At 52.3% G+C, this 14089-nt stretch overlaps 1 protein-coding gene across 3 annotated transcripts in view; it reads left to right on the top strand.

Annotated features, from left to right (window-relative positions):
• Window positions 1-1933: 1933 nt before the first annotated feature.
• The window catches only part of CADM3 (cell adhesion molecule 3), a 139714-nt gene continuing 127558 nt past the window's right edge, over window positions 1934-14089 (top strand). For 2 of the 3 annotated variants that reach the window (XM_054011050.1, XM_054011051.1), the window contains exon 1: window positions 1937-2155. In XM_054011050.1, the coding sequence (XP_053867025.1) occupies window positions 2080-2155 (76 nt within the window). In that variant the 5' untranslated portion in view covers window positions 1937-2079. Of the gene's footprint in view, window positions 2156-14089 lie in introns of all 3 variants that reach the window. The other variant, XM_054011049.1, reaches the window with a different exon arrangement.

The following is a 14089-nucleotide window of genomic DNA, read 5'->3' as shown; positions in this document are numbered from 1 at the left end:
GAGCTACCAGCTCTCTCCATCTCCTCTCTGCACATTGCCCATGTTTCCCACAGTATCCATGTGGGAAATGCCCCAGCCTTCCCTAATCATAGAATCATAGAATATCAGGGTTGGAAGGGACCTCAGGAGGTCATCTAGTCCAACCTCCTGCTCAAAGTAGGACCAATTCCCAACTAAATCATCCCAGCCAGGGCTTTGTCAAGCCTGACCTTAAAAACCTCTAAGGAAGGAGATTCCACCACCTCCCTAGGTAACCCATTCCAGTGCTTCACCACCCTCCTAGTGAAAAAGTTTTTCCTAATATCCAACCTAAACCTTCCCCACTGCAACTTGAGACCATGCTATTGCTTTGCACATTTTCAACTGGTTCTCAACCAAGACGAGCCACCAATCATTAGCCAGCCCCAATTAGTGTAGTATGGAAAGACAGGGACACCTGTGCAAGCCAGGGGTGTTTCCAGGGCTAAAAAAAGGGGGGGAGGATGATGAAAGATGGTTCCACTGGCCTCCCTTAGCGCTATGAGACAACCACTTCTCCCACATTAACTACTCCACTGGAGCTGTATTTACACAGCAGCACCCCCTTTTTACAAAGAACTAGTTCCTCAACAAAGGATCCTGATTAGGAAAGTTTCTATGGACCCTGTTTCCAGAGATCCTGCCACTGATACAGGCTGCCCCAATGTGACACCCTCTCACCAATACACCACTGATAAAACCTGACCCACAAGGAGTATCCTCACCAATACCAGTGCTGATCTAGCCTGCCCCACACAGACCCCTCCTCACCAATACACCGCTGATACAGCATGCTCCACAGACCCCCTCCTCACCAAAACACCACTGAGCCAGCCTGCTCCACACAGGCCCTTCCTCGCCAATACTACATGGCTGATACAGAGACCCTGCCTCACCAACACACTACTGATACAGCCTACCCAACACAAACTACTCATCACCATCACTACTGATAGAGCCTGCCTCACAGGGACCCCACTTCACCTATACACTCCTGATACAGCCAGCCCAACAGAGACCTCTCCTCACCAAATCACCACTAATACAGCCTGCCCGACACAGACTCCTCCTCATCCAAACAACGCTGAGACGGTCTGCTCCACACAGACCCCTCCTCGTCAATACACTGCTAATACAACCTGCCCCACAGACACCCGCCCTCACCAATACACCGCTAATACAGGCTACCCCACACAGACCCCTCCTCACCAATACACCGCTGATACAGCCTGCCCCACATAGACCCCAGCTCCCCACACATCAGTGACAGCCCCAGTGGGGAAATGGGTTTTATCACGTCCTTTCCCCACCATGACTTGAACCATCCTGCCACCCCGGCCTAGCCCGAGCCTGGGGAATGAGCCTGGGGCAGGGACAATCACGCCGCGGTGGCCCGGATCTTGGAGGCACGGCTGGGTGTGTTCTGGAAGCGGGTGTGGCTTGTTTTGGTTTGGGGCTGGCGGCTGCCGTGTTTTCCCAGCCGCTATACAAAGCGTCGGGGAGACGCAGCCTCCCATGGTCTGTGGGGACGCGGGCTGTGCGTGTGCGCCCGCCGGGGGAGGGCTGGTCCCGCTGCCTCGGAGCAGTCACCGGAGGCAGTGCCGGCAGGTGCCAGTGACCCGCCCGCTCCCAAAGGCTGCATTGCACCGTCCGAGCCCAACGCTGCTGGTTCGGACCCAGGCCCGGCTCCCGGGCCCCCCGCGGCCACTCCAGCCCCCGCCCCGCGAGCAGCAGCAAGCTCCGCGGGGACCGGAGCGTGTGGATCGCACCAAGTCTTCTGTGGGGGGCAGTGCGCGCGGGGGGGAGCCGAGCGAGCGTGTTTCAACAGGGCGGAGGGGGGAAAACGTTCGGAAAGATGTTCCCGTCCCCCTACGCTCGCAGCCCTAATGGTCCGTTCCGCGTACTCTATTTAATCCCCTGCTGCAGCCGCCGCGCTGGCTTCAGTCAATAGCAGAAGCCGCGGTGGTTGCTCGTGGTTTTGGGTGCGGGCGGGCCGGCCGCTCGCTCGCTCGCTTCCCGCGGGGCTGAGCCTTGGAGGATCCCCGCAGCCCTAGAACAACCATGCTGCCGCCGGCGCTGACCCTGCTGCTGCTCCTCGGCTGCCTGGCGGCGGGCAGCGGGACCCTCTCGCAGGATGGTGAGTGGGGGGCCATGGGGTGTCAGCCCGGGCTCCGGGCGGGGGGTCCAGCCGCTCTTCTGTCTGTAAACGCCGTTTCGCGGAGGCCGGTCGCGCCATCCGCGGCCCAGGGAGCGGACCGCGGACAGCGCCGTAACCCGGTCCTCTAGAAGAGGGGCCGGGAGCCGCCGCCTCCTGCCCGGCAGCTGGGGTAGCGCGTCTCGCCTGCCCGCCCCCTGCGTTGCCTCGGTTCGGCCGGGCTCAGCCTCGGGCCCGCTGGGGCTGGGCCGGGGGCGCCGCGCCCCTAGGGCGCAGCCAGGTGCGGGCGAGGGTTCCCTGTTCTGCGGCGCTCCGCGCGGGGGCTGGGAGCCCGGGCACAGCGGGGAGGGGGTCGCTGGGCGCTGCCTGCCGCTGGTGGGTGGTGCCGCTATGTAGGTCAGCCAGGCTCCCCGGGTGATAGGTATCCCCTCCGCCTGCCCAGCCCTCCTTGGGATCGGTGTCGGGCTCGGCTCCGGAGACCCGTCCTCGTCCTGTAGATTGGCCTGGCTCCCAGCCCTGCTCGGTGCTGGCTGCAGTCGCTGTCCCGAAAGGGGCGCGGGAGGTGCTCGGGGACCGGACTGGCCGGGCCATCGTCCCGGGGGAGGGTCCCCCGGGCACAGCCGTGTAGTGGCGGTTCGGTGCATCCAGCCAGCGGCTCTGCAGCCTGCGACGCAGCAGGGCGCAGCTGGGCGCGGTGAGAAAGGGAGGGGCAGGGCCCCTGCCTCGGAGGGATGGAGTTAGCGGAGCTGGCCGTGCGGTTCTGGGCTGAGGAGCAGGGTGTTCCCTGCCACCCGGGTGTTCCCCCGAGCCCTTCCAACGGGGTCCTCCAGCCTGGGGCAACTGGTATCAAGGTCACCCCCTCCCCAGGCTGTCCCTTTGCCACCTTTTCAGCAAACAGGTATGGGTGGCTCCACACCTCCTCATCCCTGGAATTTTCCAGAGAGGCTGGCACCCCTGCCCCTCCTGCCGCGAGGATCGGGAGTCTTCCCATGATGTGTCTCTCCATGGCTCCCACTGGGTGACTATGCTGGGGGAGGGGGGTTAGGGTGCAGAGTAGGGAGCCAGGGCCTCAGTCACTGCACCCCAGATTGGCCGTGTCACCATCTCAGCAGGCTTGTGTTCTTGCAGCTAAGGGTAGCCAAGTGCCAAAGGTGACCGCAGTCCTGCCAGGGCTGTGGCATGCTGCATTTCGAGGCAGGGCTTCAATGCTAGAGTTGAGGCTGAGATTGGCTTTTAGTTCCAGTAGCAATTTGGAGAGATTTATTTAACATTATTAGGCTTGCTGCCTGTCTTCCCATCTCTGCCTGTTTACCTTCCTAGACAGCTTTCCATTTGTATCTCTGTTAGTCCATCTGCCTCTCCTATTAAGCTAGGACATACAGTGCTGCAATTAGCTGGGTTTAAAGTGCTCGGAAGATAGCAGAAGGCTGCAGCAGGGTTTGGAGAAGACAGACCAATTCCACCAGTTCCTCCCAGAGAAACCTGTTCATATTTGTATGTCTTATTGTTCAAGTATCTCTCAAATCCCCCTGGCACTCTGTATACAGATTGTTTATTACGCAGAAAGCATGGAGCGGCTCTGTAGCCCCATAACCCTTGAGACAAAGGGTGTTTACCCATTATGTATAACAACAATAGGCAGAGCAATGCATGCCAAAACAACCTTTAATGAAGTACCACAAAGCAAACATAATTTTGATAAGGATTTGTAAAGGTAATACATTGCTTTTCGTAACTGTATTGCTGCAAAATGAAATGCTGGCTGAACCTCAATAGCCAGCCTTGGGGCTTGTGGCCTGAAATGACCATGAGATCACTGATGTCATGTCAGTGATACCCTCTCTTTATATTTGTCTTTAAAGTATTATATACGCATCTATGTGGTGCTGTACACGTACTGAGACTCATCAGAAGCAGGAAATAATTCAGAGGTGGGCGGTGAGGGACCAGCAGTGCCAAGACAAAGGTTTCGCAGATTTCAAAACCAGAAAGGACTCTTATCTACTCTAACCTCCTACTTAACAGAGGCTGGAGATTTCTCCCAGTAATTCCTGCATCTATCCCAGCAACTTGTGGTGGAATTAGAGCATGAGGTGAATTAGAGGTGTGAAGTAGAAGAGCATTGTGTGTACTCACATGCTAATGAGAGGACCATTCATCCATTTCCTCCTTCCCCCTTTCTCCTCCTCCCCTCCCCCATGCATCTAGAAATGCCATGTTCAGAGCAGACAGGATTCTCAGACTATCTCTGCAACTGTGGCCATGTATTTCACCAGTTAGGTCTTGAATGAGCTTTTCCTCAGTGTGCATTGCAGGTGCTAATGATGGAGGGGTGCTGGACTGCACTCCTTACACTTCCTCATTGCCTGATTTCGTGGCGCAGGAAGTAAAACTGAAAATGCTTACTGGGGTAAAATAGCCTGGAACCAAAGGCTGGATGAAGTATTGCAGCATGTGGGAAGGATGAGAAACTGGAACCAGGAAACATCCTGGTTAGGGCATGAACTGGAGGTGCTTGGATCCCAAAGTAGGAGCAGCTCTCCTGTTGAGCTACTGGAGAAGCTCTGCTAGCCCTTCACAGCAGGTGAGTTTCTATCCTCTTCCCCACCCCACGCTAGAGGAGAAGACTGTTACTGGAAGCAGGGTGTCATGTGATCACACCCATTCAAAAGCCCCAGAGACAGGCACTCTCCATGCATTCTAGGTGGTGGTGGTCTTGGTGATTATGATATAAGGAAAAGTTATTTACTTGTTCCCATAATATAAGAACTAGGGGCCACCAAATGGTTTAAAACAAATAAAAGGAAGTTCTTCTTCACACAGCACACAGTCAACCTGTGGAACTCCTTGCCTGAGGAGGTTGTGAAGGCTAGGACTATAACAGGGTTTAGATAAATTCATGGAGGTTGTCAGTTAATGGTTATTAGCCAGGGTGGGTAAGGAATGGTGTCCCTAGCCTCTGTTTGTCAGAGGGTGAAGATGGATGGCAGGAGAGAGATCACTTGATCATTGCTTGTTAGGTTCACTCACTCGGGGGCACCTGGCATTGCCCACTGTCAGACAGCAGGATACTGGGCTGGATGGACCCTTGGTCTGACCCAGTATAGCCATTCTTATGTTCTCATGAGCATGGGGCTGTCATGCCTTCGGCATCATGAAGTCCCAAAGAGGAGCCACCTGGGTATGGCTGGGACCATGTCATTCTTGATTGTTTGTTTAAAAAGGCCATGCTAAATGCCACTGAGATCACTGTGATCATCTAGTCTGACCTCCTATATAGCAAAGGCCACAGAACATCCCCAAAATAATTCCTAGAGCAGGTCTGAGTTTTTCGTTTTGTTTTTAAAGTGTCCCAATGGCTAATAACCCTCAGTGTTTTAAGCCTGATTGTGTTCAGTGAATTGACTGGGTGTCCATGTGCATGGACACACTTTTGACTGAATCCCAAGTGCTCATAAAAATGCACGTGGTATCGGTTGAGAGTGGTGGGTTGAAGTTCTCTGTGTAGCCCCCAGGCAGAGTACAGCATGGAAAATGACATGGCAAGCTTCCCTCAGGAAGAACGGTAAGAAGTGTCAGTGTTTCCTTTGTTCTCTGGCCCTTTGCTGAGATATCAGCAAGGGTGATGCTGGCTGAAAAACATAAAACCAAAAAAATCTGTGAGCACCAACCTGGAGCACTGTCTACTCCCACTATGAATTCAGAAAAGCATTGGCTAAGAAATACTGCCCCTGCAGGAAGACATTCTGTAGTGTCATGCTGTTCACCAGTCTGACATGGGCTCAGGAAAATGTCTTCGCCATTGATTGTCCTAAACCCCCCCTCCCATGCACCCCTCAACCTCTGAATGTGTCCCTGGCACAGCTCTCTCACCAGTAGGGCCCTTCTGGCAGTGTTACTGAGGAATGTGGTACTCCCTCAGAAGGGAGAGGTAAGGTGCTGCAAGTATAAAATTCCCCACCTGTCTCCTCCCCTTGGGAATTAGCTACATTGTATCCCACAGCTCCTTGACCATTGTAATGAGACAGGAGGTGGGGTTCCACAAAGGGTTCTGTTGCCCAGGGAGCAAAACTGTTAGACTCTGGGAAAAGTCTTGGTACTTCACCATAGGAGCTTTGTCTGTGTGCCCTTGGACAGCTGATGTGCTGTGCAGATTTTGGTGTCTTTGAGCTGGGAGTGTGTGAGGTTGGGGAGAGGATGATTCTGTGCCTACAAGAACCCCACCAGTAAGAGAGAGAGAGAGAGAGAGAGGATTAGTTCAGGAGCAAAACCTTTTTATTTATTTGAAAATCGTGTACACTAGCTACATGGGGAAACCCACTGAACACTAAAGCTCCAGGTCCTGGTCTGCTGCGGACCTCATCTACTGAAGGTACTTGTATATCACCTATTACTGTAGCACCTCACAATCTTTAGTAGCTCTGAGTGCTGTTATCCCCATTGTACAGATGGGGGACTGATGGTCAAAGAGGCTAAGTGACTGGCCCAAGGGGTGTCAGGCAGTCTGTGGCAGAGCAGGGACTTGAAATGAGATCTCCCAAGTCCTAGGCTAGTTCCCCAATCACTGGGCCATCATTCCTTTCTCAGCACAGTAGAAAATGTTCTCCCCCATGCACTTCCTCCTACCCTCTCCTAGTTGTGTGCCCTAAGGTCTGTTGATCTAGAGATGGGTGGATTCACCAAGTATCTGACCCTCATGTGAATTCCCAGGCTTCCCCTAGGAGCACTTCATGCTGAGCAGAAGCACTGTGATGGGAGGAGATTTCCCTGTCTTTGGTGAGTGCCGTGTGTTTCCAGCTAACACCCAGTGAACGAGACCATCCCCTCACAGGATACCCAAATGGGTATTAGTGCTTCTGGGAGGGAGTAGTGGTTGGAGCGCAGCCCTGGGAGTCAGGAGCTATGGGCTCCATTGGCTGTGCCAGAGGTGTATTGCGTGACCTTGGTCTAGTCAGCAGCCTCTCTGTCTTTTAATTTCTCCACCTCTGAAATGAAGATAATAATAATGATTTGTCTCACTGGGAGGTTGCGTACATTGTTAATATAAGCCCTTGAGCCCCACCTAAGGAAATCTGTAGTGGCATGCTCAGTAATACTCTGATCAGCTGGGCAGATGGGTTTGCCACCATCTGCTGGCTCAGCCCATGGTCTATCTGTGTGCTTGGACCTGATGCACTGTAACTGTCCTATGCAAATGATGGCGAGATCCTTGCAATAGCTATTTTTCTTCAATAGGACACATTTGTACCATAGTGAGACTGTGCGGCAGCTCTCACAGGGGTGGGGGTGCTAAGTGTAGTCCCTCAGCCCCATAGTCATTTCTTAGCCCCTCCTTGCCAGACTGCGAGCTCCTTGTCCTCAGTTGCAGTCGCATTAGGATGCACATTGTGCCTTTTGTAAATACTACTTAGGCTTGGGTAGAGGCACATCCACATACTTGTGCTAAAGCAACTACTGACTTCACAGCTATCATTAAGGTTTAACATATGCTACAAACCTTGTTTCAGTCCCATGTCACATGGGGGAAGTTGGCTGGGGAAGTTGTGGCAGCCCAGGTGAACTAATTCCACCACAGGCATGAGAAAGGAGGAGGAAAGTGAAGTGCAACCTTTTGTGAATCTCTTGAAACAAAATTAAAACCACTCTGATAGTTTCAGATAGGCCCATTCCCCCTCAGGGAGCCATTCTGTTGCAGGAAGCTTAGCCAAGAGGAAATGCAGCTGTGGTTGCTTTTTTGCATTATTAGACTCTGAGAATAACAAGTGCAACAGAACAGGGAAGCTGTCTACTAAACGGCAGGCAGAGCAAGCTGCAAACCAGGATTGCTGAAACAGACAACTCAGCTATCTGGCAAAAGGCATTAGGATCAATGAGACACACTGGATTGAAAACAACAACAGAGATCAGGGTACACAGTGTCTCCCAGCCACGTACTCAGACAGTGAGGGGAAGTGCTGGCGCTGCAAAAGCAGGATTGAAACTTTGCTTCCACTCTGACTATCCTCAGGTTTGGGACTAACCTGTGTTACTGACTCAGAGGCTGTGCTGGACATGTGCTGGGGAATGTGGAGGGCATGTCTGCAATGAGCCGGAGGAAGAACTGAAACAAGCTGGGGAACTGCAATTGCCAGCGATGACTACTGAGTCCCTGCCAGGCCCTTGTGCCTTTCCAGTCTCCTTCCAGTCAGAAGGTGTGAGGAGAGAGAATGCTGGGCTGCTGTCTAGACACAGAATGCATGGGAAAGGCAACTCCCTCCTTGTCCCTCAGCCCTGGTGCCCATGCGCCAAACTTGCCCAAGTGGAACGTGTCTCTGGCCTCATTTTATCACTCTCCACCGAGATGAAGGCAGACAGCCCTTAGCTCCACCATTGGCCAGGGCTCTTTCTGCATCTCTGAGCAATTCCTGGTCACCAGCTACAATCTCCTCTCTTCTTCAGACAGCCCCCTTCTCTAAAGCAATGCTGCTTCTCCCTTCCCCACGGAACCCACCTCTCTGTCCAGGGCCATCTTAGTTCAGTGGCTTTCATGTCTCCTGCTTAAAGAATTGCACCCATTGCAAAGATAACTGTCACTGGTCCCCCGCCTCCTACATACACACAGGAGTGGAGAGAGCTCCTCTGAGACAAGGGCTTGAGAAAGGAACCAATTCTCACTACTATGGCAATGCTTTTGATGGAAGAACTGATCCATCTGAGCAAATCTTGAGATGATGATTGGTTCCTTCTCTAAATCGTTTTGGCCAGCAAAACTAGAACCAGTTGGTCCGTTGCTAATTTCCGTGCCCTGATCTGGGAGTCCACAAACCAACAGAGTCCTAGTGAGGTTGTGAGGGAGTCACAATGACACTTGGGTGTAGGGCTCGGTTTCTGGTGATCCTCTGCACATCTCAGTTGCTCCCCAGGAAGACCCAAACTGGCAAGAGGCCAAAGGTGGACATGACTCACCCTCACTGGGATGGGCTCTATTCCAACATGACCGTCCCTGTGTTAGAATGCAGAACCATCTCTCTGCTCCCTTCTGCCCTGTCTCTCCTGCTGGGAGGGGGAGCAGGAGAGATGGCTGCTGCTTCTCCCCATCCCATGTTTCAAAGAGCTCTGGGCGCTCACTTCAACTTCTGCCTCCACTCCATTATCAATTATTTATTAATATTTTAGGAATCCCCAGAAGCCCCGGTTAGGATTGGGGCCCCATGGGTGCCTGGTGCTGCACAAACATGTAAGGAGATACGGGCACTGTTTGTCCTGAAGGGCGCACAGTGTAGTTTGAGATGAAGGTAACGAGGGAGAGGAACCAAACAGAGACACCTTTCTGTTCTGTGTTCATACAGCGCCTTGCACCTGGGCTCCTGTAACAAGGGATGGGGAGGCTGAGGCACAAAATGTAGCTCTGTCAGCAGCATGGCCCCTCAGGGTGAGGGGCACTGGGACCTGTGTATAAAACCAGCCACGCCAGCTCACTCCTTGTCTGAGATCAGGTTGGCTAGTGTGTATTGAGCAGCTGCTTTTCATGACAGAAGGGTGACTGAATACACAAAGGAGACTATTCTTATTGAAGTGGCCTGAACTCTGGAAGCTCAGTGGGATCCCAGGCATCTTGTTTCTGCAACAGTGCAGCGGTGGCCTCTGGCAGTAGCACAGTGGCATTGGCTGTGGCATGGTGGTGTTCTCGCTGGCTGCATTATTCTGTTACTACTGTGTCTTGTGCTTGTGGCAAGTCTGTCACTCTATGAACTGCTCACTGCACAGCATCACTTCTGGGCCCTCCGAGTCCTCTTTGCAGGGATTTGCAAAATATTACAAATGGCCAAAGACTTGCTTGAGGAGAGGAGGCAACAGCTGGGTCCTGGAGCAGAAAGTCAGCATCTGTCCAGTTCAATAAGAGGCGTCGCAGCTGTGACTGTTCAGCAATCCTCAGCCACCCTGTAAACTTCTGAGCTATGTTTCCTGAAATCCTCCTCGCTTCTCCAGCGTGACCAGCAGATGGGCACAACCCAACTGCACGTGGCCTTGGTGTGTAGCAGAAGCAGAGACCAAAGTGAGAGACTGGACAGTAATACTCACCAGGGAGAGGAGTGAACTCTGGCTGCTGCCCACCCAGGTGTCAATGCCTCCCCATCCTCCCCTTGCTCCTCTTTTTGGGCATTGTCCCCTTTCAGCATGATGGATCCTTCTCTAGCCAACACCCTTTCACTCTGCTGATGAGGTTCCTTTCCAAACCAGTTAATTAAACTGATGCCATGCCCTGTGTGGACATTATTAATTCCATTTAAACTGGGCTTATCCATTTAGCTTAACTTGCTAAGGAGCCCCTAGAAGCCAGGTTTAAACTAAATTGAGAGTGCCCTGGCTGATGAGGCTGGGCACCAGCTTAATGGAATTGGTTTGAAATGACAGTGGTGCCACTCTGCATACATCTACACAGCAGCTGGGAGGTGTGATTCCCTGCTCAGGTAGATGTATACTTGCTAGTGCTCCTTGAACTGGTGCCAAAAAATAGCAATGTCATGACAGCATGGGTAGTGGCTTGAGCTAGCTGTCCGAGTATATACCCAGGGGTCAGGACTTGACACCATGAATGCTTTGGTCTCTCGTACCAGCTGTCGGCTTGCTGAACATTCATGGGATGGACCCGTTCCCTTTGTTGTCCGTGACAAAACTCTTATTGACTGGCTTGGGCCTTAACTCTTGAAATGGAATTTGCTGTTGCTCCTGCTCTCCATGTGTTTTCATGTCTGCATGTCAAGTCCTTCTTGTCGCTTATGCTGGTTTTTGAGGGTAAAAGCTGGGTGCAAACTAAAAACCTGATCATCTCCAGAAACAATAATGTTGTGGAATTCCCATGCACCATGGACTCATTTCCGTCTCCCCTAGGCCAGCCATACCCCTGGAGAGAGCTCCTTTCACAGGAAAGAGCACTCTTTCCGACTTCACCGTAGGGCCACTCCATGACACAGACTCCTGACAGTTCGAAATTCTTCCCAACTCTCTGATTAAGCCATCACTTTCTAAGCTGAAGTTTCTTGTTAAAGAAATGGCAGTGGTAGCCCTTCTGGTAGCAGAGTCTGTAAATCTGTATACTGCTGCCTTGCCAAGTTCTGAGATAGATGGGTGGAAGCTGCTAGCAGCTGAGATGTCAGGCCCCTGTCTATTCATATAAAAGGGTATTTGCACATTCAGCTGCTAATGGAGCTGTGCTCACGGCACCCAAACTGTGGTGATCTGTCACCCATCTTTGGCATTAATCTGGCCTTAGGAACTTGTCCATTCTCTGGTATTTCAGCAAAGTAGCTGAACACCAAGCACAGTAAAGAAGACAATCTGAAGAAGAGCTCTGTGTTGCTCGGAAGCTTGTCTCTCTCCCCAACAGAAGTTAGTCCAGATATTCCCTCCCCCATGTTGTCTCTCTAAGTGCAGTAATGAATATTTGCATAGAGCTGTCCCTTGTGGACTCTGCTCGTCACCTCTCCTAAACTTGGCAGCTTTGCATACTGTTTGCAGTACTCCCAGTCACACTGTAGTGCTCCATGCTGGGCTCTGACCAGGACTGCTCCATGCAGAGGATCGAATGGTCCAAGGCACCACTCAGAGCTGCTGGAGAGAACTGTCCTTCAGGTTAACCTGATTTCGCCACACCTGCTAGATGGTGACTTTCATTATTGGAACCAGCTGCATCCATCTCCAGGGGCTGGGATTCACTGGGAATGACTTCTCCATGGCCAGGGTTTTTTTTTTTTTTTTTGGTTCTAAAATTGCTTCTCCTCCCATTTGCCTGGGAGCCAGTAGGAGACTTGGCTGTTTGGTGCCAGATCAACAGACTTTCTAAGATTCATGCCCTATTGAATGAGCCTGCAGGAGACAGTTTCCAGGTAATGGGACTCCTGCCCCTTTTCATGGGACTTCTAAAGGATTTAGCTGTGACAAATCACTAGGAAACATGCCCTGGGCAGAGGAGAGGGTGAGGGCTCCAAGGGTTTCCAGTTCTCATTTCTAGGGTTTCTCATTAATATTTTCTTGTAGCTCTCAAGGGAAAAATAAACAATCCTTATTTTCCATTTTTCCTTTGAAAGACATTGGCTGCTAGAGTTCTACATGACAATGTCACTGAACACACACAGATCCCTGTAAAGCAAAGAGCAGCCCTAGGACCCGACTCTGAGGCCCTCACTGGGGCAGGATGGCCCCAGACACCAGAGAATATCAAACCAAACCATCTGCTTCATTGGCAACAAGCACGTCAGCGATTGGCCCAGAAGGAGCTATGGCGTCACCATGCAGAGATCCCACAGCCTTCAAAGGGGCTCAGACCCCATCCTGTTGCCCAGAGACTGTTCTAGCTCTCACACCCCAGAGCCGTGTCATACCACCACGCCGAGAAACATCAATGGAAAAGGCAAGCGTATAAAAGCCACAAATTCATGAGAGGAGACCTGCAGGCTCTCGGAGCAGTGCCACCTCACCAGCTGGCTGCATGTTATCAGAGACTTTTAACAGCCCAAGCAAGAAATCAGAAATGCTGCAGACAGCAGGGGCACCCTATTGTCTTACTGTGTAAAAACTCCTTTTGTTGTGCACAGTGTTTGTACGACCGTTACTGTGCAAGTAACGCAGAGGGGTGGGCATGATTCTCCTCGTACGTATGCTGGGGTAAATCAGATGGAACTGTGGGTTTCAATAGGTTTCTACTGGTCTAAATCGGTGTGGGACAAGGGCTTCTCAGTCCAATCTCGTGATCCGCTGATAAATGAGAATAACCGTTCCATGTTCCTGAGCTATGATCCGGAGCGTGTGGTCCGGTCTTTCAAAAGAGCTCTGCACCCCACGTGAAAATGACACTGCTAGTTTAGATGTCTATCTGTGCAGAGCATCTGGAAGCCTGGTCCAAGGTGCCATGTTTGGTAGGCGTCTCACTGCTCATGGTCTACTATACGTTCATGCTGCTGGCCCACGAGGTGGGCAGTGATTCCTGCACAGACTTGTCCCCACAGAGACTGCAGCACAGTCTCTCCAGCAGGGCGCAAAGCTAGCTGGTCACATGTGGCCCATCAAATGCAGAGATCAGGACATGGCAGGAGAGCCCTGTGTGCCCCACTGCCTGTCCTGGGATCCCCCCTCTGTACAGATACTAGGGACAGCTGCACCCCGTTCTGCTGCTTGCGCTCCTTCCCCATAGATACTTGCAGCCCTGTCCTTCCCCCTGGATACAAGTGATGCTCAATAATTGCAGTGGGAGAGCAGAGCCATGGGAGTGGCTGGACCATGCACCTTTTCCTTACAGACCCAAGCCTGGCTGGATCTCCCCCAACCCCATCCCTCTCTCTGCCTCAATGCTCTGGATGCTTTGGTTTGTATTTATGTAGCTCGATCTGGAATGCTCCTGCCTGAGTCTAGCGGGGGGCTCTCCTCACACTGTCCAGCTGGTCCAGGGCTCACTGTGAATGCCTCTGCTTTAGGCTCTGCCCTGGTGACATGTGCTTGGAATAGTGCTGACTCCTGAGCTGGCACCATCCATCCCTCGGCTCCATGTGCCACAGAGTGCTGATGAGCAGGATTCTGCATCCCATGCTCTTGCTACCAGCATTCCCTGCAAATCCCTCTCATTTCAGGGATGCGCAACCCCTTCCTGAATGGACTCTGCTCTCAGCAAATACATCCCCTGGAGGGACTTGGAAAGGTTCTGTGGCTGTTGAGATCTGGGGTGAGGATGAGATTCCTGAGACAGGCAGTTTCAGAGAGAACTGGGACCAGCCTCCTTTCCCCTCCCTCGGGGGTTGTGCAGGGAGAGGACGCAGTGCTGGATGCACAGGCAGTGGCTGTGCCCTGCACTGAGATTCCCTTACATTGTTGCCGCATTTTGCAGAGCTAATTGGCCACCACCCCTGTGTGAAAGTGTAAACACCACTGGGAAGCACAGCCAGC

Source organism: Malaclemys terrapin, chromosome 21 (genome assembly GCF_027887155.1).
Source record: "Malaclemys terrapin pileata isolate rMalTer1 chromosome 21, rMalTer1.hap1, whole genome shotgun sequence".
Lineage (NCBI taxonomy): Eukaryota > Metazoa > Chordata > Testudines > Emydidae > Malaclemys > Malaclemys terrapin.
Note: the sequence above shows the minus strand (reverse complement) of the source record. Positions and strands in the feature narration are given on the sequence as shown.